General features: G+C 47.9%; 1 protein-coding gene across 1 annotated transcript in view; it reads right to left on the bottom strand.

The window, feature by feature from the left end:
- Positions 1-19449, bottom strand: part of LOC129381458 (uncharacterized) — a 62700-nt gene extending 43251 nt beyond the window's left edge. Inside the window, exons 1-2 of the mRNA XM_072285265.1 lie at positions 19310-19449; positions 6189-6260 (exon numbers count right to left, since the gene is read on the bottom strand). Of these exons, the coding sequence (XP_072141366.1) occupies positions 6189-6258 (70 nt within the window). The 5' untranslated portion in view covers positions 6259-6260; positions 19310-19449. The remainder of the gene's footprint in view (positions 1-6188; positions 6261-19309) is intronic.
- Between the last annotated feature and the right edge of the window lie 3950 nt (positions 19450-23399).

Here is a 23399-nt window from a genome sequence, read left to right as displayed (position 1 = left end):
TTCTGTTTTTCTCTCAGACCTCCCCCGCATGATAACTGATAATCCTCGTTATTCTGACAGATCATGAAGCCTCGGCATACTCACATTACACATGTTTGTAATGATCAGGGTGATGGTGTTTCAGACTCTGAGTGCGATAATACCTTTAAAGCCACCTTTTAAGCAGTTTTGACGACGGAACCTAAAATCCCACTACCCGTGTTTTCTGCTCCTGCATGTCTACAATGTCGGTGATAAGTTTTTCAGCTGACGGCATCCCCTCACTAATTAAAAAATTGAATGTGTCTTCGTCAGTGGGTGTCCGTGAAGTCGCCTCTCAACTATTAAAAACCAACAACCATATACGCACCCCATTCTAAACTTTATTCTTCTCAAAGCCTTTGTCTTAGGGCGCTCTATCAAATGAATGAAGAATGGGCAAGGTCGTTTCGTGCTACAAGTCAGGTTATCAGGTTTCACCGCTAAGATGGTGCCATATCTCCCAAACAAGTATACCCTATAAAATCATGGAGCATATCATATGGACCCATATAATGAGCTTCCTCGATTGCAAAAACTTTTTGCATGATTCAGAGCATGGTTTTCGCAAGTTACTATCATATGAAACCCAGTTACCTCTTTTGCGTCATAACCTGCACTTAAACTTAGACGCTAGCATACTGATTAACGCAATTTTCCTGGACTTTGCTAAGCTGTTCGGTACCGTACCGCATCAACACGTACTAATAAAATTTTCCTATCCAGGCTTGCATCCAGCTGTCATCGGATTAATTGAAGAATTCCCTTTTCCTTACTAACCACTCACAGTATGTACACCTGTGTGCATCAATAACACTGCCTATATCTCTGATCCCGTATCCTCTGGCCTCCCCTAGGGCTCCGTACTGGGACCCCTATCGTTTCTCATATAAAATAACGACGTGTCATTGCGTGTTTCTTGCACAGTCCGCATGCTTGCAGACGATTGTATTATTTCCTGATCAATAACTAATACTAAGAAACAGGTCTCACCGCAGAGCAGGGTAAATAATATTTTAAATTGGTGCTATCTTTGGTTCTGATTTCCAATAAAATAGCGTTTACTTGTTTTACTAACCCTCTCTTTATCCGTGTACAATTGCTAACACTCGAATTGAGACAGTTAACTTCCTTAAATTTCTAGGTGCCACTCCCTCTAAAGATCTTAGTAGGCCCCTCCATCTATCCAACATCATCTCATCTAGTGGTCAAAGCGAAGGTTTCCCCAGACCTCAGTTAAAAAACTCTCCTCATGGCAAACTCATTGCACGAAACTCCCTAATTCGCCCTAAACTCGAATACACGTGTGCAGGTTAGAAGGCTAATCAAATGTACCTTACAAATGCACTAGAGATGGCATAGAATCGTGCTACTAGGTTCATCCTCTCATCGTACTCATACAACATACGCATACTGACATGTGCACTTATTTATCCTTTTCTCGAGGACTGCATTTCAACAAGTAGCAACGTCTCGCTCAACCTGCATAATACATAGTTTGACAAGTTCTTCATGGGTGGATACCATCACGGCTACCAGTATTTCCGTTGCAGTGAGGAATAGTGAGTGGCATGACCGCCAAGGGGTGGATAGAAGATTGTTGAGCGGCTACAGAGATCTGTATCTTAGCAAGCCTTGATAATGGCAGGGGCTGTACTTACGTGCGAGGCTTAGTAGGTGATGCGGAATAAACCTAGAGTTATAAGTTAGTTACGACAATTGTGTTTGCATGATTCTTTTAATTGAATTTGTCACCTCCCTATCGAATACTCTTTCCTGTTACCCAGTTGGCATAGGCGAAGAGGTGGGCACACGCCAACAAATGAAAAGAAAAAAGGAGCTCGCCCAACGACCCTCGCATCTAGCATGGAAAGTGCGTCTTTCAATTACAAATGAAGCTTTGTGAGTCCTTTTATTATTTTTGGTTGTGTTAAGGTACTGATTCGCATTTCCTGTCTTTCATTTTCAGCTCCTCTGAAGCCTGGAAACAGGCTGTTCAAGTCCTTCAAATAGACCACGACTGAAAAGTGACCTTCTTGTGCTTGTTTTTGCAAAGACTATCCTGAGGATCCATGTCAGTTTTATGGATTGTCAATTTTTGCTGCATGAAAAACCATTTTGGGGTGTTATGCAGAAAAGGAGAAAGCTTACCAACAAAGTTTGAGCTCCTGGTGTCCATACAAGAGCAAACAATGTTGTTTTATTCATCATTCTAACATGCTTCTTTTCTAATGAACTCTTCACCGTATGAGTTCCACTTTATCAGACTACCTAACAGATTGCTACAACACTGGAGAATACCGCACAACACCGCAGGAGAGGAGTCACACACACGAGCACCGGTAGCAATCGCTGGTGTTACAATTCCTTTCCTTCTGTATATTTATGTTGCATTACTTTATGGTTTTCATAATTCATTTATATTTTTTTTTCTCACGTTATTCGTCAAAGCTGCTGAAGAGCACGACAAGCATACAAATTCACTACTGCGCCAATATATTCACGATGTCTCATAGGTAAGAAGGGTCGTGCGCCATTAACTGTTCCAACCCTGAACTTGGATGTTATATATTGACAAACTCGCTGTAACTACGGCTCAAAATTTTTCACTGGTTGTATGGCAATATCGGTGTGGCAAAGTGCTACGGCTTCTATGGTAGTTTCCAGTGCTACTGCGTTTGTAATATGGGTAAATAAGTATGGCTTCAGTGGGTTTTCCTTGCGGCACGGCATTGGTAATGCTGAGGAGTACTACGGCTTCAGAAGTAGCTTCTTAAGGTTGCGGCCTTGGTAATGTTGGTTGGTAATTACGGCTTCATTGGGATCATGTTTCATTACAGTAACTTCCTTGCATGAAAATTTTCCAGGTCGTTGTACTGTAATGTGATATGATGTCAGCTTTTTAACAGTCAAAAATTTATAATTTGAGCAGAATTGAAGAACCACAATTCAAAAGTAAGGTAATCGCAGCATGCGGCTAAACCAGGTGCTCTTATTTGACTGCGTCGGTATTTATTGTCAGTTGCCAGTGATCACGGAAGTGGCTCCAGCGGCTATCAAATGAAAATAACTGACTCACTTTGGAAGCACATGCACTCATCGTCAAGCACAACAAGGGGAATATGCATGGCAACGCAGATGGAATGAGCAGGGCTTTCTCGTTACAGAAATACGCAGCAATGAAGTAGCAGCATAAATATTTGTTTTATAACTTTTTTCTCGATGTTTTCAGTGGGCCAAGCTGATTATAAAATTTTATGCGTGTGACCTTACTTGCGCGGTCTTGCTTGGAATCTTTTTATAGTGTTTGAGAATATCGCTTTCTTTATTTCACTCAGGTGCACTGACACGCAAGAACCTGCCTACGAAATGGCAGGGCCTGCTTTTGCGGAGACGAAGTGTAGAAGTGTCGACTGACTCATTTTCTTTTACATGTCATGTCCAATTGGCTCCCGGTTCGTCGGGTGGCGACGGCACACGGGACATGCCACGAAAAATTCGTGGCCCTTGCGACTTCATGCGCGTTTGGTGGATCCTACCGAAAACGCTCAAATCGTGTGCAGACTCGCTGGATGCCTGGAAAGAAATCGCGTTTGCTTTGTTGTTATCTTGCACGGCAAAGAAGGTATTGAGATAGAGATGCAGGGGTGACGTGGCTGGTGTTAATATCAAGGCGCGGTCCTACCTGCATCCGCTAACCGGTAGTTGGGCAAGCGTCCAAACCGTACCCGACCAATGAGCATCGGACACTCTGAGATCGCAGCCCATGCCCGCTGTAAGCAATCGCGAAGAGTGCTTAGAATTTCATGAGCAGCAACGCTCAGCATCAGCGGCGACATTCTGAGGACTGTTTGCTGCTTGAGCGGCTGCTCCAGGCTCGTCTCAGAAGAAGTGTGCAATAAAGCGTTGTTGAAACGCCTCCCCGACTCGGTGTTTCTCAGTCTTGCAGCTCGGCAGGCTGGTCCAAGTGCAAGAGCATCGAATACTCGCCCGCCACACTATCATAGCCAAGGGCTTTATTTTCTCCCTCCTTTTCCAATGGAGTTCTCCATCATTTACTCGGGCACGTCGCAGTTTACGTCAAGAGCTTTATACCGCGTGTTTCTGCGAGGATTTTTTTCAGAAATTTGCGCATATCACCAGTGGCCGATAGCCTAAGCCCAAACCATGAGCGGAAGTGCTCAAATGGGCGGACATTATATGGGCTATAATGCAAATGTATAATCGACTTATTAAGGAAAACTCATAAGTTTAGTTTTCAGCTATATATATTACGCCACGTATTGTAATTAACAAATTGTAGCTGCAGGGTTCACAAGGTGGTTCTATTTTACCGAAATCTCATGATGAGGTCCAGAGAACTTGGAGCATCATTGCTAAAATGCGTTTTCTTAAAAACGTGAAACTGACACGCATTTTTCACCTCAAATTTGACGAGGCATCGCTTGAAAAGGGTGTCATCTACAGAATGATTTGCTAGTGTTTAGGCCCTGAACTCTCAATGACTACAATGCGTAAATTGCAATGTGTGCTTTTAGGTAATTTAGTTAAAATTTTATTTAGTGAATTTTTCGCAATTATACGATTGCGTACTTCAATTTGTCGTGAAAGTTGTGTCCAGCACTTTGAGCGGACCACTTTAAGGACAAATGCTGTGCTACCTACTGCAGGCAATTTATTTTTAAAATTCATCAAAGTCCTCGCATGAAATCCTGGTATATATAGCTTATAGAACGTAATTATAGTTTACAGTTGCAGTTTATATTAACATTATAGTTATTATAGGTTGTATTTATAGTTTATAGAACGCTATTACGGAGCTTTACTCTGTGCTATAGGGAAACACTTGAATAAATATTTTTTTGATAATTTAGACTGTTCTCTTTTGTGGTTTCTTAAATGCGTGCGCGTGTGCGCGTGTGTGTGTGCGTGTGCGCGTGTGTGTGCGCGTGTGCGCGTGTGTGTGCGCGTGTGCGCGCGCGTGTGCGCGTGTGCGCGTGTGTGTGCGCGTGTGCGCGCGCGTGTGCGCGTGTGCGCGTGTGTGTGCGCGTGTGTGTGTGTGCGCGTGTGCGCGTGTGTGTGCGCGTGTGTGTGTGTGCGCGTGTGCGCGTGTGTGTGCGCGTGCGCGTGTGCGCGTGTGTGTGCGTGTGCGCGTGTGCGCGTGTGTGTGCGCGTGTGTGCGCGCGTGTGCGCGTGTGCGCGTGTGTGTGCGCGTGTGCGCGTGTGCGCGTGTGTGTGCGCGTGTGCGCGTGTGCGCGTGTGTGTGCGCGTGTGCGCGTGTGCGCGTGTGTGTGCGCGTGTGCGCGTGTGCGCGTGTGTGTGCGCGTGTGCGCGTGTGCGCGTGTGCGCGTGTGTGTGCGTGTGCGCGTGTGCGCGTGTGTGTGCGTGTGCGCGTGTGTGTGCGTGTGCGCGTGTGCGCGTGTGTGTGCGTGTGCGCGTGTGCGCGTGTGTGTGCGTGTGCGCGTGTGTGTGCGTGTGCGCGTGTGTGTGCGTGTGCGCGTGCGTGTGTGCGTGTGCGCGTGTGCGCGTGTGTGTGCGTGTGCGCGTGTGTGTGCGTGTGCGCGTGTGTGTGCGTGTGCGTGTGTGCGTGCGTGTGCGTGTGTGTGCGTGTGCGTGCGTGTGTGTGCGTGTGCGTGCGTGTGCGTGTGCGTGCGTGTGCGTGTGTGTGCGTGTGCGTGCGTGTGCGTGCGTGTGCGTGCGTGCGTGCGTGTGCGTGCGTGCGTGCGTGTGCGTGCGTGCGTGTGCGTGCGTGCGTGCGTGTGCGTGCGTGCGTGCGCGTGCGTGCGCGCGCGCGCGTGCGTGCGTGCGTGCGTGCGCGTGCGTGCGCGTGCGCGTGCGTGCGTGCGTGCGTGTGCGTGCGTGCGTGCGTGCGTGCGTGCGTGTGTGCGTGTGTGCGTGTGTGCGTGTGTGCGTGTGTGCGTGTGTGTGCTAGTCACTGTTTTCGCATAGCGGGCTTATCAGTTGCCAACCTTCCCAAATACTCGTACTTTATTAATTAACAAGAACGGTTCACTGAGTCATGCGAGGTTTGTAATGCAGTGCCCAGCAGCTTTAACCATCTCAGCTAGTCACTACTTTTAGACAAGAGACAAAAAATGAAAATGAAAACTTAAAACGATAAAAGAAAGACGAAGAAAAGAACGGAAGAAATGTTTTACATGCGTACTTACGATTGAGAGGTGAACTGCCACCGCCGTCAACAAACGGTAGAACGGCCAACAGCAGTAACGTCAAAACCATATCTGTGTAAAAGCATCGGAGTCTAAACCAGAGGAAGGCTGAATCTTGAGCATTTTGTTCAATGCCTGCTAATTCGCGCGTTGCCTACATGGTATTATCAACACCCCCTGACAAATAATATGCCAAGCATGAAAATCTTGCAGTCTAACACATTGCAAATCCTATTATTATGAGCTAATTTTTGCAATTCCTCAATTGACAAGGAAAAAAGCGGGTGTGGGGGAGAGACGGAAAGAGAAATGGCCAGCACGTAGAGAGAAAGGGAGAAAAGTAGAAAGACGAAACAAAAGGAAAGACTGGGTGATTAGCCAGTGTAAGCACCGACGGGCTACCCAGTGCTGGGGAAAGGGCTAAAGGGAATAAAAGAGAAAGAAGAAAGAAACGAAAATTAAGTGAGAAAATGTCCCCCTTTTACGCGATGCTACACGCTAACTTTAAATGTCTGTCGCACGATTCAGAGCTCTTAAGAACTTGAGCAGCTCAAGGCCTCGACTGCTGAAGCCAATCTGGACCTGTGTCCGAGAACGTTGTCCTCTGAGAAGTGGCGATTGTCCAGTTTTTCGAGTATTGCCTCCAGCACTTGCCACATCGCAGCGGGGACAGTCACATAGGAGGTGCTTGATCGTCGCCTCGCAGCCACAATTGACGCGAGCACGACTAACGGCCATTCCAATGCGGAAGGAATGGGCGTTCGAGAACACCATGGCGAGCCACCCGCGGCACAGAAGTGTTGCTCGCGCGCGTGCTAACCACGGCTGAAGACGAAGTTGCAGACGTAGATATGATATGTGGACAAGAGAAGACAAGGTTCTCCGCTCTTTTAGGACCAGGAGGCTGCTTGGAACGCTGGTTGTGGTCAAGTGGCTGGCAGTTTTCTTTTTCGTTTGTCTTTTACTTAATTGTATTTGACCTTTTGCTTCAATATCTGCTAACTTGCCAGAGTTTTTTTTTCCTATTTATCTGCAATGTCTCTCTCATCGCCACGACAGAAGGCTTCCTCCTGCTCGGCTTCTGTTGCTCGCTCTGATTTGCCAAGTCTATTCAAACCAAACTCCGGATGGCCTCGGCCGATTTTCAAGAAATCACCGAGGTTCGACAGTTTTGCCGAGGGTGTATTTTTTGTCTTCGTCAGACCAGGATTGTGGTCAAGCCTTACTGCAGTGCAGTGTTCTTGCTATACACACAGTGAGCAGTTTCATTCCACATCACCTTGCATGTATCAAAGGCCTAGTCAGTGGTATCGACGTAAGTCTGTCCCGCAGATGTTTTGGCAATGTTTTCAGCGGGAGGCGTGATTTATTTGTATCGTTGCGGCCGTGTCGTCTATATTAAGCGCATGTCCACAGAAACAATCATTTCTACATTCGCTGGAAAGAACAACCCATCGGAAATCAAGGCGTGGCCACTTATATACTGAGTTGAGCCTCTATAAAACCCCGCGTTCTTCAGTGCCTAAATTTCCAGCGGTTTTGGCACTCCATAAAAGGTTGCAGGTCGAACACACAATGCCGGATTTGTGGAGAAGGATTCAAATGACTGTGTTCCGAAAGGAGTGCTGCTGCTTTTGCAGTGGTACTCACCCTGCAGATGAGCCTAACTGCCCTGCAAAGTCCAAGGAAATGCAAATTTTTGAATTGGTAGACTTCAATGCTCTCGTCGTGAGGCCACTGGAGAAATTCAGAGCAGTACTCAAGGGCATGCTGGTATGACGGGCCGTCAAACAATGTGTATAGAAAACTTAATATCTCAGGCTGTGGCAGCTTCCGTATAAAAGGCGTTGGAGAAAGCGATCGAGCACATCTTGACAAATCTCACCAGGCCCTTTGTTGGGGTGAGGTCCTTCGAAATAGCTCATTGGCTTCTACTAAATAATAAGGGCAACATCGAGCATCAGGTATCCAGCCTACCACGGAATCTACCTATTGAACTATCGATAGCTCAACCATTGACTAATAACGATTCATCAAACCATCAACTTCTGAGAACGTTGACCCCAGCTGTGTCTCCGATATAAATGGAATGGAAACTAAAGATGTAGATATGGATCCACAATCTCTTAAACGAACAAGGTCACCGACAGGGAAAAAGTTTAGCTATACAAGGCAGAAAGTACGTGAGAGAAATTCCGACTAAGAAGGACTTCTTAAAAGAATGCGTTTTAGAGCAGGCAGTCTCTGCTGCTCGGATGTATTCACCATGGGAAACTTAACAGTAATTCAGTGGAACTGTCGTTTCATACCTTCCGCTGCAACATGTTTATATCTTACGTCTAAATATTCTCCAGATATTATTTTTTTATAGGAAAGTTGGCTTGCTGCTGCTCAGGCTTTTCATCTAAAAATGTACGATGTTTTTAATTAAATCGCCTTTCCTTAGGCGCTGTTGTTTTTTTTTTCTATCATTAGAATTCTGCCATAAAGCTACTATACTATACCAAAGAATGTCACCAGAATCTGAAATATTACCACTGGACTTAATACTTCCTGGCTGCGCGTTTTTGTCCATAATTACCACGTAATTCCCCACTAGAGTGCGAGATACCCGTTATCTTGATACCTCTATTGCTTGCTGTCCGAAGAGCACCGTACCAGTGGAAGGATTCTCACCATGTATCGTACTCTTTCCGAACGGACACTTTTGGCTAATGCTTATGGAATTGGGTTTTATTAAATCATTTCTTTTACCTAAATTCGAGAGCGCATACTTTTGTTACATGGAGGTGACAACATATTTGCAACATGCCTGGGCAACATGCCTGGAAGACCGTTGATCCCGGAGCTAACAGTGATCACTTCCCTATAATTCTTGAACTGATTAAACCGTGAGCTACTTTGGGTAGTCGTGCGCACTTTTGTTAATTATGAAAAATTTTTAAATGCGTTAAAATCAACAATAAACGCTCAGGAGGGCATGGCGAGGGATATTAAAGCAATGAGCCTGCGTTGAATTCTAAAACAATGATCCAAAAAAGCTCAATTTGTTGTACAATCTACTAAGGGTGGATTATATTATCCCTGGTGGAATTCTGACTGGGAGAAAGATTTTAGACGTGCAAAAGCTGCGTGGAAGGACTTGTATGTCACAAATGCCCTGTTAACTGTTAACGCAGCACGTTTACCTGAAAGTAAAAGAGAAGCGGAATGCAGCAATAATGAAACATATGGCACGTTGAGGCTATACTAAATAGGAAGGAGTGCGTGGGATCTGGAAAAGAGGCATCGTGCCAGCAACAATGTTGCCAAATTCCATTCTGAGCGTAAGCTCAGGCACTAGTATCTTATCCGGTTTGCAAATTAACCAAGTATCGGGGGGCAGGTTGGCTTTGGGAGCCCACGCAAAGCCACAAATCAGCCCGTGCAGGAGGACATGGGTTGGGCATCGTTTGAATTCAGAGAAGCGCAGAGAAAAATCGCTTTTCAAAACTGAAGAACATGGATCAAAATAAATGGCCGGCAAAAATGCACAAGCATCTGTAGCAAAAAGCGTGTACACCGAATGGAGCAAGAGGTAAAGAAAGTTGCAAGCAAGTACACGGCAATAGCAAGTGCAGTTAGACAACTAGAAGGAATCAGAAAGAAAGTGAGAGAAAAAGAAACAGCGAATTGGATGCAACAAATGGAAACAAAAAAGAACATGCACATTTACAAGTATGAGAAAACAGAAATGAGAAATGAGAATGTGTGCGATAATAAAGAAAGGAAGTACCCTAGTAATTGAGGCTCGAGCTGTTTGCCTAAGGACAACAATGTACCAGAGCAAATATTCGCAATCATATGGCGCATGTGAATGCTATATAAAACATTCGGAGATGACTGAGCTCACTTCGCTTTTTTTCAATAAAATTGATATTATCAGTGATGCCGAGTTTGGTTTCTGCAAAAGCAGGTCAACGTAGTTAGCTTTCTCAAGGATAAAGCATTTCATTTTAGAAAACATCGATAGCAAGCTATATAGGTTAGGTTTCTTTATAGATTTCATTAAACGTTTTGATTCCCTTAGCCATAATTGACAATTGCAAGGGTTGGAAATGTATGGTGTTGGGGGCATTCTCCTAGCTATACATAAATCATATTTGCTAGGTAGATATTAATGCATGTTTTTGGTAACCTATAACTCATCTTCAGTGCAATCACTAGAGGTGTACCGCAGGGAAGCGTGCCAGGTCCCCCATTTTTAACGCCTTAGTACATAAATGACATTTTAATCATTTACAAAACAGTGCAACTTATATTCCATTGATGCCAACCTGTCTGTCTGGCTAAAATGAAGATAGGTTGGCTGAAAGATGTAATCAGTGATTAACTAACATTAAACGATGGCCTCTATCAAATAAACTTAAAATCAACGCAATTAAAACGGTGGTAATCACTAAAACAAGACACTGAAGACTAAAGCAGATATTGTCACATGCTAGTGATGTATAAAGAACACAATAGCAGTATTGTGGAAGACGAAACTAACTTTTATTGAGTGAACCTTTATCCGAACACGGTCGCCAGGCTGGTACTGGACGTAGCGACGTCGGAAGTTGTAGTGTCGGCTGTCGGTAGGCTGCTGGTTCTTGATCCGTAGGCAGGCGAGTTGTCGTGCTTCTTCGGCGCGCTGGAGATAGGCAGCGACGTCAAGATTCTCTTCGTCGGTGACGTGCGGTAGCGTGACGTCAACAGTCGTCATCGGGTTCCTGCCGTAAACCATCTTGAACAGCGTGATTTGTGTTGTTTCTTGCACCGCTATATTGTAAGAAAAGTTTACGTACGGCAGGACCGCATCCCGCGTCTTGTGCTCGACGTCGTCGTACATTGCTGGCATATCGGCGAAGGCTTGTTCAGGCGCTCCGTGAGAGTGGCTTGCCTGGCTGTACTGCAGAATGCCTTGGGTGACCTATGCTGTAAAGGCCTTTCGTCTGTCGGTGACAAGGACTTCTGGGGCACCATGTTGCTGACGTTCTCAGCAGGACGTTCTCGACGAAAAATTTCGCCACTTCAGCTGCGCTGCCTTTCGGTGGAGATTTAGTTTCGGCGAAGTGGGTGAGACAGTATTTCACCACGATGATCCACCTATTTCCGGATGTTGATGTCGAAAACGCACTCAACAAATCCATCCCGACCTGCTGAAATGGTCGGCAAGGAGGTTAGATCGGCTGTAGTAGTCGTGCTGGCCTTGTCAGTGGTGTCTTGCGTCACTGACAGTCTCGGCATGTTTTGACGTAACGGGCGACGTCGGTGGTCAGACACGCCCAGTAATACCTTTCCTGTATCCTCGACAGCGTCCGGGAGAGTCCCAGGTGCCCAGCGGTTGGAGGATCATGTAGGGCGTGCAGTACTTCTGGACGAAGCGCTGATGGAACAACAAGAAGGTAGTTGGCACGGACTCGTGAGTTCTTCACGAGCAGGTTGTTTTGTAGCGTGAACGAAGGCAATCCGCTCTTAAATGCCCTGGGGACAACATCGGCGCTCCCTACCAAATTCTCGATGATGCCATTTAGCTCCGGGTCTGCTGGTTGCTGTTTAGTGAAATCTTCCGCACTTATTATTCCAAGGAACGCGTCGTCATCCTCGCCGTCTTTCAGCGGGGGATCGATGGGGGCGCGTTAGAGGCTGTTGGTGTCAGTGTATTTTCGTCCGGACTTGTAGATTACCGTGACTTTATATTCTTGCGGTTTGAGGCTCCACCGCACTAGCCGTCTTGAAGGGTCCTTTCCGTAAGCTAGCAAACACAACGCGTTATGGTCGCTGGCGACTTGGAATGACCTGTCATATAGCTATGAGCGTAATTTTTCTGCAGCCCAAATGATGGCGAGGTATTCCTTTTCAGTCGTAGAATAATCGCGTTTCACTTTTGACAGCGTCCGGCTAGCTTAAAATATCACCCGTTCAACTCCGTCTTTCCTCTGGACTAGGGCGGCACCGATGCCTAGGCTGCTGGCATCAGTGTGGATTTCGGTATCGGCGTCCTCGTCGAAGTGTGCAAGTACGTGGGCGACTGCATGCGTCGCTTGAGTTCTTGAAATGTGTCGGCCTGCGACGTTATCCACTTGAACTCGACACTGAATTCGGTTAGATGTCTTAGTGGCTCCGCAAAGAGTGAAAAAGGCCTTGACGAAGCGCCTATAGTAGGCACACATGCGAAGGAATTGGTAAGGGCTCTACACTCGGTAAGGGCTCTGGCGGAGTAGTCGAGCGCACTCTTCGGTTATTATGCGACGCTTTGCAACAGGTATTTGTCGAATCCTCGATGACGTCGAAAGCAGTGTTTGTATTGTCCGAGAAGACTTCTGAGCTGTTGCTACTTAGTCATGGGGAGACTTGGATTTACGTCGAAGTCTGGTCCGGCAACTATGGCCGGCGCGCAAAATGCGGCAGAATCCGAGAGGACAAAGTCATTGCTGGTTTCCACAATTTCCTCGATGTACGCGATTGTCGTGACCTTGCTGATATGCTTGTACTCTTGGCTGAAGTTGGTTAGCATCACTTCCGCTTTTCCTCCATGCAGTGCAAAGATACCTCTTGCTACACAAATTTCACGGTGAAGTTGTAGACACTGGTCACCCTCGATTACGCCTTCTACGTCAGCGGTTGTTTCGGTGCCACTCAAGGCACTCACAAGCACACTCAAGGCATGGTGACTACGAGAGCTCTCCGGCGGTAACCCTTTGTCTTCCGACAGCATTATCAATTTCGACTTCAGGTCGATGACTGCACCATGTTGGTTCAGGAAGTCCACGCCGAGAATGACGTCTCGAGAACACTGTTGGAGGATAACGAAGGTGGCAGTTAAGTCCGGTCATGAACGGTAATTATTCCGGTGCAGATTCCAGTCGGCGTAATGAGACGTCCTCCAGCGGTCCGAATTTGAAGACCGTCCCATGCAGACTTAACTTTCTTCAACTCGGTGGCGATGTGTCCACACATAACAGAGTAATCGGCCCCTGTGTCCGCTAAGGCGGTGACTGCGAGGCCGTTGAGAAACACGTCGAGGTCGGTGGTTTTTTGTCTTGCGCCATAGATAGGTCTTGGCGGCGGATCACGGCTGCGTCGCGTTGACCAGTGGCTGGTACGTGACGTCGTGAGGTCGTCTTTCGTCGTCGTATTCTATGCTTCTAGACTTCGTCGGGACAGCGGCGTGTCGTACTTATGTCGTCGAGGTTGTCTCTTCGGTGTCCCCGTCGGCGGCGGAGGATCTTCGTCAGTTGGACGAACAGCAACCGCCCCCCCATCGGTTGCTGCTTTTAGTTTTCCGGATATAGTTTCCAAGAGCGGCCCCACGTTGGGGCAGTATGTGGACGGCACTGCGACGACAGGTGATGGCGAACGGTACGGTTGTCGAGAGCTCCACTGAGTAACGGCGAGGTGGTCGGCGATATCGCGAGGTCGTTCACCTTGCGGCGGGCGCGTAGCGTTCATGGCGAACTCTTGTACTCCCATTTCGCGGTAAGGGCATCGGCGGTAGATATGTACGGCTTCCCGGCTTCCCCGCATTGATAGCAAAGCGGGCGATGGTCGGGGGCACGCCAAATGTCGGTCTGCCTCGCGTAGCTGCAGAAGGCGAAGAGTGGGCGTGCTGGCGGCGGCGGCGCTGGACGAGGGAATTACGGCGTTACAGGGCTGTGAAGCGGTCGCCGAGGGGGATCGTCACGACGGGCGACGGCGGCGTAGGTCATCGCTTCCGGCAGGGGAAGCGACGATTCGGACTGCACTTCGGTAACACCCAATGACTGTCGAAGTTCGTCCTTGACGATGTCGATGACTGAGGACACCTGAGGTTTCGATGAAGGAAACACCTTGCGCAGTTCTTCGGGCAAAATGGCACTGATGGTCTCTTGGAGATCACTGGGGCCCAGTGCTTGGATAGCGCACTGCGGCGTGAGTACTTGGCGGTTATATGGCCTAGTGCGCATTTCTCGAGTTTTCTAAATCACCGTTGCCTCTGTCAGGAACTCCGCTACGGTGTTCGGTGGGTTTCGGATCAGGCCGGCAAAAAGTTATTGCTTTAGGCCTCGAATCAAGAAACACACTTTTTTCTTTTCGGACATTTCCGGGTCGGCGTGCGGGAAAAGACAGGTCATCTCTTCCGTGAAGTTGGCGAAGGTCTCATTGCGTAGTTGCCCTCGGATTTCCAGCAGAACTTCGGCCCTTTCTTTTCGAACAACGCTCGTGAACGACCTCAGGAAGTTAGGGCAGAATCCCATGTTGTCAGGATGACTCCCGGTTCTCGAACCAAGTCCTCGCGGCATCGTCCAAGGAGAAGTGCAAATGTCGTAGCCAATCCTCAGAGCTCAGGTTGCTGAAGGTCGAGATACTTCCTCCGACGTAGCTCCACAGAAGATAGGGGGCTCTCTGGGTTGTTGAAATACGATAGGCCATTGTGGTTGTCTTGGCGAACATCTTCTTGGTCTTCTCAGGTAGAAGTCCCTGCTCTGGGGGCAGCTGTTGTAGACGGTGGCTTGCTCCATGGTTCGGGACTAAGTTGGAGTTCTTTTTGCGGTCTGGCCTTGGCTCACGGCTTGGCGGGTGCGCCCGGTACATGAATGAAAGCAATCTCCACCAGATTTCACATGGTAGTGACGTATAAAGAACACAGTGGCAATACTCTGGAAGACGAAACTAACTTTTATTGGACGAACACGTGCCCACTAAAACAGGCAACACTTAAAGAACGGCGAACACAGTCGGCGATCGTCAAAATCTGGTCAGCAGGAAAGCGCATCGGCTTTTATACGTCAGTCGTCGGGGGTATGTTCCAGAGTAATCACTGGGACCCGCCTGTCTTCCACAAAGTTCTACCCTATTCGCGTCACGCATACATGCAATCAGATTATACAAGCTTCGGTGACAGACATCGGATGGAACCATTGATAACATTTCAGAAATTTTCGATATGCAGGCGCGTCCTGCACTGTGCGATAACATTTCTTATGCAGTGAAACGCGGTCACCCGATAAAGATAAACAAGAACACGTGTCAATATTATATGCGCAGAACATAAAATTGACATTGTTGATCCGCGCGAGATGCTTGGTGCAGCCGTGCTCAGCCAAAGACGTCATATGAAACTCCGGACGTCTTTGGCTGAGCACGGCAAGGGAAATTATTGCACTGCCCGCACCTTGTCGGGTTGTCGTTAAACACCGGCAGCACTGGCAAGGTGACCGAGCATAGTTATTTGGCGTCGCCCGAAACGACACTTGGCTGAGTTCAGCTCCCATCCATTTATCTGCGCAAACGGCCGATAAATGGATGAGGTGGACGTAAAACGTAGGCCAGTAGGCAAGGGTATCGTCTAAATAGCATTGACTGATCAATAACTTATATCCCCGCAGTAGAGAGTATATCATACGTTCGAAAGTTTCTGGGCCATTGCCGAGTCCGAACGACATGACCACAAATCGGTACAGGCCACCTGGACTAAGAAAGTGAGCTTTTTTTCGTGGTCGATAGGGTCGACTGAAATCTGCGAAAGGCTGGTCGGTAGGCGAAAAATGCTGGCTCCATGAAGGTAGTCGAGAGCGTCATCGATGTGAGGCAGACGGTAGATGTCGTTATGATTTAATTTGCTCAGATTCAGATAATCCTTGCAGAAGCACAACTGCCGTCTTTATTTTAATGCGATAGCAGTTATATGGACACTCCAGCCGCATTTTTGCCGTCACCGCCGTCGCCGTCACCGCAATGTTCCGCATAAATTCCAAACCCAATAACACCATCGCCGCGCTTCGTATGCTGTAAGTGCAAGTGAAAGCACTCGAGAAAATCCGACGAGCGCGGTTCCGTCTGGCGCGCGCGAAGAAAGGGGAGAGCAAATGCGCCGTCTTCGTCGCGCGAAAGGCCGTGGAGCGACGGAGGGGGGGGGGGGGGGGGGGGCGGCGTTGTACTGTTGTAGCAACTGCTCCATTTCGGACCGGACGCCAGAGGGACCGACGATCGCGGCTCAATTTCATGCGCCAGATATGCAGGAAAGGGGGCAGGCAGGGTGACTTCGATTCCGCCAACAAGTTTCTAATTTGCATGGCCGCGCGCGGTCGCGCACGCCATATCCTCAAAAGGAATATCTGTGCACCCTGTGTTCTCGCCGCTCTTGCGTTGAAGCGATAGACCACAGGAAGATGACTTCGTTCGCTGCTGCTTCTGCCGCGTTTGCTCACACTTGTGTATTGACTGCGAGTGTCCGCGCTCTTCGAGTGTGATATGTTCATGTTTGCTTTTGCGCCATGACACGTGGTACATGTTAATTCAGTTAGTAAGCGAATGTTTGCAAGTTTACACGGCCGACAAAACCACTATGCTTGCTTTGTATGGCTGTATACTAATTCGCTATTGATATCGACATTTGGCCTTTCAGGTGAAACTGCAACTTTTTCCCGGGAACGACAAGGGAGGCCAACGACCTAGATCAAGGTACGATGACCTCTTCTTTATTAATTTTGTTGACGTAGCTCTTGTTGACTTCACATTCGCGAAAGGGTACGTGATACGGATTCCGGCGTATAGAATTGGCGTCAGCAGTGTTGATTCGATGAATCACGACACATGTTTGACCTAGAGGGCGGTGGTAAAAAATAAAGATATCCCGATAGGACACCACGACGCTGTAGAGGTCATTAGCTTGCGCCGGGGTCTTATGAGGAAGAAATCAGCTTGTTAAAGCCGTCGGGAGACGAAGGAGTGTAACTGCCGGAGCAAAAATGGGCAGTGGCTTAACTCGGCTATGGCAGGATATACGTAGCAAAAGCTAAGGCATAGCATGGTTAGCCTTGGTTAATCTTGATTGCAAGTCGATGTTAGTCTGGTTGTCTAGCTATGTTGCGGCGTTTAGACAGTCATTCGGCGCGCTGTTCGCCTGTTTCCTAGGCGATTCGTTTCCTCTTCATCTCGTTACGATTTCGATTCCAGGTCTCCTCCTGCTTATCGGAATTGTCGCCGTCCAAACTACCGCCTCAACTGTGCTTGCGGCGCACGCGAGCTCTCCTTTTCAATCCTCCGACATGATATCAGGCATGCGACGCAGCTGGCGAAGCGAGCGCAACGATGAGGAACTGTGGTGTGACGTCATACCAAATGACGGCGACGGAAAGGGACGTTGCTGCGTAGCGGCGGAACACCTGCGGCTCGGTGCTACTAGTGGCGCATACGCAGTAGTGACTAGGGAGCGAGAGTGAGCGAGAAATATCCGCCGTGAGGCGCGCGTTGTGACGTCATGTGTGTTCTCGGAGCACCGCCAAGACGAGATCGCAAGTTCGCAGCAACTGAAACTTTCGCTTTAAAAACGCAGCGAAACATCTGTATCCAAAGAGGCAATCATGTAGGGATGAAGCACGGAAATGGTGGCCAGCGACGAGCGTAGAGATATATTCTTAGTCAACAGGCTGACTTTGAGAACGGGAACGACCACTGTATCATAGAGAAAGAAATTTTAACAGGAGCGGACACTCCCATAGAGCCCAGTGGCCGAATTGGCAGTAGCACACCAAGCGGATGGTAATAACTCCTTCCTGTTTCCGTTCTGGGCGCGCACGTTTTGAAAACCAGTTGGTACACGCCGCGCCGGCTCCGCTGCCGGCGCGGCTTTTTTTTTTTTTTTTTTTCGCTTGTACTGAACGTCGCGTGGCCTTGGCGTGGAATCGTTTCATTATTTAGTAGAAATGATTGCGAACGAGCGTTGCGAGACTTCGCCGAGTCTGTCAGGTGCAATTTCATAAAGAAAACGAAAGACGTCTTCTGAAATGATGAAATGTTTATTTTGCTCTATATAAATGCTCGTTCCGGGCTTCTTCTGCATTCATCCAAATTTGTGGAACAAGGTAAGCAGCAGTCGTTGCCGTGCGAAGCTCCACCGGATGCCATCAGCAGAAAGAAACTAAATTAAAAGCATGTATCTTTTTCGTATATTGACCTAACAGGATTATTGCGTGTAGAGGCGAAACGTGCGTAAGTGGTGAATGAGCGGCGCTACAGATAAATTCACTTTTACGTACATTTAGCAGCAACGACTCCTCTCAAACAATGCCATAAAATGTGAAGAAAACATCCGATTTTCAAGCATCCCTCCCTTCCCGGGCTATATTTCCTGCACTTTAAGAGCACAAATACACGGGTGACTGCGCGTTTCCAAAACAACTTGGATTCAGTCGACGCGACGGTACGCCAAGTACACAGAGTTGGCTACAACACAAGCTCAGTCAGACCATGTTACACGCTCGCAGAATGCCTCCTAGTCGTACTCAAGAGAGATTCGTGGGTGCAAAGCCTGTTTTCAGTCGCTTAGAATACATAAATGTCAAGTTCTTGAGCTCCTCCGTGTTATCTTTTACGCGTCCTGCCGGCGCAAGCAACACTCCCGTGTTATCACTCTCGGCAATCGCTCGTCGCGTTTTCGACAAGCGTGAGTACCGAAATAAGGTATGTGTTATTCGAGGGCTATAAAATGCGCCACAAACTTGTCCCACTAAAATTCGGTACACGCAAAACTAATTATGGCTCGCTTGCTTTTTTGCTTACAGCTTCACAACCCCAGGCGCGGCGAGCAAGCCTTAAGATATCCCAAAAAGCTACCAAATAGATTACAATACTTTTTCGGGTCAAAGAATGCGTCACGAACTTCTACCAGTAAGATTCAGTACACGCGAAAGTAACTGCGGCACACAGCCGAGCTACTCTTCGCTAACTGCGCCACTACGCCGAGCGCGGCCACTGTGCCTGAAAAGTACCCCAAAAAGTAGCGAAATTAGTTACAATAATGCCTAGGGTCAGAGAAAGCGCCAAAACTTGTCCCGGTAAGATTCAGCACACGCAAAACTGCGTAACACGGCCAAGGTGCTTTTCGTCACAAAGCCAGTTGCGGTGGGCGTGCCCAAAAACTACCGAAATAAGTTTTAACTATGCTTGGGCTCATAGAAAGCGTTGAAAACATCTCCCAGTATGAATAATTAACTCAATTAACTAGGCTTGGATGGCGGAGCTGTTTTTCTATCTGCGTCACTATATAGGTTCAGTTTTGTGCAGTAAGCCTAAGTGTGCTTGTAGTGCGTCGCAGACTGTCAAACGAAATACCTCACCTTGTAGTCAAGTAGTGCAGCTGTACCGTGCCGAAATGCAGACGGAACACAAAAGAACGCCGGGAGCCTAAAAAACGGGCTGCATCCAAAAAAGACGGGTCGCCGAGCACGCGGGCTTCACATGCGCAGCCGGCCTTGCTCACTCCTGTGGCTTGTTGGGCGCATGACGTATGCACGCGCGTGTGGCATGCCGCTAGCTTGTTGCTAGGCAACGCAACAAAAATAACTTGCAAAGTAGTTCATCTACACGCAAAACCTTTTCACATTTAGTGAGAAAGAATAAAAAAAAATAAAACGTTGTCTGTAAATTTATTTCCCATTCTTTTTTTCTGATGCTCGCGTCAACTAACGGATGGAGTTGAAACTCGGCGTGACGTGTTTCTTGTTGCCAGTTTTTGAAGAGTGTCTCCTCTTGTTGAATTTATTTCTCTATGACTGTATTGTCAGCAACAGAAACAATGGTATTAGCAAGTGTGATATCTCGGGCTAAGATAACGCTGACAATAGGAGAAAAGACGCAGTCGAGATCGCGAATATGTTGAAGACGTCAAAGTGACGTCTATAGCAGCTTGAGGCGTCCAACGAACGATGATGGAGAAAGCATAGGCATGGTGGTATTTCAGCTGGAGTATCGGGAAGATGCGGCAGCTCAAGCTGAAGAGCACCAGTAGAACGACCAATGAGGGAAGAATGAGTGGAGACAAAATCCAAACCGAGGGTGTAGGCCATGGGGAACTTGTCAATGACGGCAAAATGGGCGGACATAGGATGACCCGAAATTCAGACGTAGGTGCTTCACACCCCTAGAACGGCAGGAGTCTCACCATCAGTGACTCGCGGGATGCGGGAGGCGTGAGTACTTTATGAAGACCACGACGAGGACCTGCGACGAATACCCGGTGTCTATGAGCGCACAAATAGTGTCTCCATCAACCTCAACGGCTAACAAGATCCAGGTAGTCGGTAGCGTCAGAACGGGAGATGAGGTGGACGTTGTCAATGCAGCTTCACATCTTGGGTGCTGCACTGATTAGTTTTCCTGGGAGCCACGGGCAGGGCTAAAGTGGGACGGCGGACGGTGGTCTGTCGATGAGCATGACTAGTGACCACGCGACGACGGAAAGCAACTGTTCATCCTTGTGGAAACTCGGGTGTTGACAAAATACGATAGGGTTAAAGGTGGGAGGCCGCTTCTCTTTACACTGCGGTAAAAAGCACATGACGTTCGAGGCGGCGATGACCAGAAGGTGGCGAAGCAACAGTTGGCGTGGTCGATACGGTGACAACTAAAGCATACCGGTGGATCATCAGAGGTACTCCACGCAGCAGTGTCGCGATATTATGTAGGGACTCACTGCTCTCGATAGGATCAGAGCGTATGCCAAGAACTTTGTGTTGAGCTGCGAACGATGCCGAATGAATGCTTGTGTAGGCGACCTGCTGCTGGACAATAGCGTGGACAAATCGGATCGCAATGGAGCTCAAATCCCCGGCGGGAAGTTGAGCAGAGGTCATGCCCTTATTTCTCGGCATTCCATCTCAGTAAGCCGATGTGAGGAACTGAGCGCTGTACGGCTGAGTGGACTTCCAAAAGAAAATTATTGCCGTTTTGGGAAGCCGAGCAAACACGTCCAATGCGCCGGTGTTTAGTCTCCTCAAAGTACCGGCACTCTTTTATAGCGGCATTGACTGTATAAAAAAATTTTACATATTTAAAGATTTAAGGCGTCAATGCCAATCCGTTTCAAGATATTCCTAACCTTGTCGACTTTCGGGATCTCGGCATCGGCCTTTCGGCTCAGCGATAACACGACATTTATGTATGAAACATAGGAGTGTCTAAACGTTAGCGCTCGGGATGCGAGCATCTTTGTTGCAGCGATCTTGCGGCCAGCGGGCTTCCCATACGAGCCACGTAGTATTTCTTTGGAGGTATTGCAGCTCCCAAGCTCAACTTTGTGGTTATCGAAGCATACTCTCGCAGTGTCTCTGAAGCTAAATAATATGTCTGCCAACATCAGGGTAGCATTCAATCGGCTGTTAGCACTCACGTGCTCGTGCTCCACCAACCTATCGTCGACGTCCGCTATATCGGAACCGCCGAACGTGTCAGCATCCCGTAGATGCACCAGCACGGCCACTCTCCATCAATTTTTAACATGTCGCACATTCTCAGGAAGCATTATAACTCATTGACAAAGAGCCACCATCTTAAAAACATTTTCACGGAATCGCCAAGAGTGGTCTATCGTCGTTCTAGGAATCTCCATGACCTACCAATCTCTTCAAAAAATAAACCAATTCCTCCTGCTGTTTGTTATCCCTGCAATAAGCCCCGCTGTAAAGTTAGTACACATATGACCACGTAGAAGATTCCTAGAAGCACAGCATCCAATTTTTCAGTTAAAATCAACGGCAACTTCACTTGCGATAATATTAACTTCATCTATCTGCTTGAATGTTCAGTGTCTCATATGCAGTACATTGGTCACATGGAAACATCTTTTTGTAAACGATTCAGCAGCCACAAAGCACACCTTAACAGCTTGCCGCACCGGCCATTATGTAAACATGTTCCACTGCCAGGTCATACGTTTGACAACATCAATGTAACAGAAATACAATCAGGTTTCAAATGGCACCATGATCGAGAAGTACGAGAATCCTTCCTCATTCATAAATTAAAAACTGTGTCATCCGGTATCAACGAGAGCGTAGGAAAAAACGTTGTGCCTTTCTGTAATATTTTGATGTGTATGTTCTTGCAGACAATTGGTAAAGCATGCGAAATCTATTTTTCCCTAGTTTTGCCGCGTCGCAATTGATATTGTCACGTACGAGTTTGTGCCACAGTGGACAAAAGGACGTTGGGAGGTGAAGAGGAGGTACAAGTGTATCAACGATCGGTAGTTGATGTACCCTGGCTACTGAGCTACAAAATTGTAACTGTATATGTTGTAAATACATATATTTTCTCCCCGTAACATTTTGATGGACGTGTGGAGTACTATCGCCACAAGCCGGCCCTGGATCTTCGTAGCGGAAGTTACATCGGTTCCGCTGTTATGGCTACTCACGCTGCCTCCGCCGCTCAGACGCCAGCGGAAGTAGTGCTAAACCCGCTACGTCACCCCGGAATATTTATCGGCACTGATAAGGTCGATGTTGAAGACTTGCTGACGTTGTATGAACGCGTCGGCAAGCACAACAAGTGGGATGTCACAATTTTGCTGGCCAACGTGATCTTTTACTTGGGAGGAGCCGCAAAGGTATGGCTCGAGACGCATGAAGCCGACATTATAAGCTACGAATCTTGCAAGGACAAGCTACGTGATCTTTCCGGAAGCCATGTGGGACGACAAATGGAGGCCAAGCAGGAGCTAGCGTTTCGTGCTCAGACATCAACCCAACTGTACGCCGCGTATATTCAAGACGTTCTGGCTCTCTGAAAAGCGAACGCGGGCATGCTGGAGGCCGATAAGGTTGGACATATCTTGAAGGGCATCGCATAAGGTGCGTTCAGCCTCCAGCTTTGCCGGAACTGCTCAATGGTTGAGTCCATCATTAAGGAATGCAGGCATATTGAGCAAGCGAAGAGCAAACGCATTGTACAACGCTTCTACCGACTTTTGAATACGGCTGCCACTTCCTCCTGCAATGACCCTCCGGCATCACATCAGCCTACAAGGCCAAGCTTAACACAGGTCATCCGTGAAAACACCGCCTTCGTCACCCCAAATGGTTCCTACCAACTTAAAGTTATGCCTTTCGGACTGTGTATTGCCCCTGCTACATTAGAGAGCATGATTGACTCCCTTCTGCGTGGATTGAAATGGACCACATGACCCTTGGGAAGACCAAAAAAGTTGGCTCCAAGTTCTTGCTCTCCCCATACGCATGACAACATGACCATCTTGCTCATTCAAGCTGTTGTCCGCCAAGAAATTGCACACACGGACGGCCAGTCTGCCTTCCGCCCACGTACCACCCCTACCGCTCCTGTCATTGCCTCTGCTGCACCTCGACAGTCGTTGCGGAATCGATATCGGAACCCCTCTGAGTGGTGAACATCAGATGACAGGTCAATTCT

The sequence above is a fragment of the Dermacentor andersoni genome, chromosome 11 (genome assembly GCF_023375885.2).
Source record: "Dermacentor andersoni chromosome 11, qqDerAnde1_hic_scaffold, whole genome shotgun sequence".
NCBI lineage: Eukaryota > Metazoa > Arthropoda > Arachnida > Ixodida > Ixodidae > Dermacentor > Dermacentor andersoni.
This window is presented reverse-complemented; position numbering and strand designations above follow the sequence as displayed.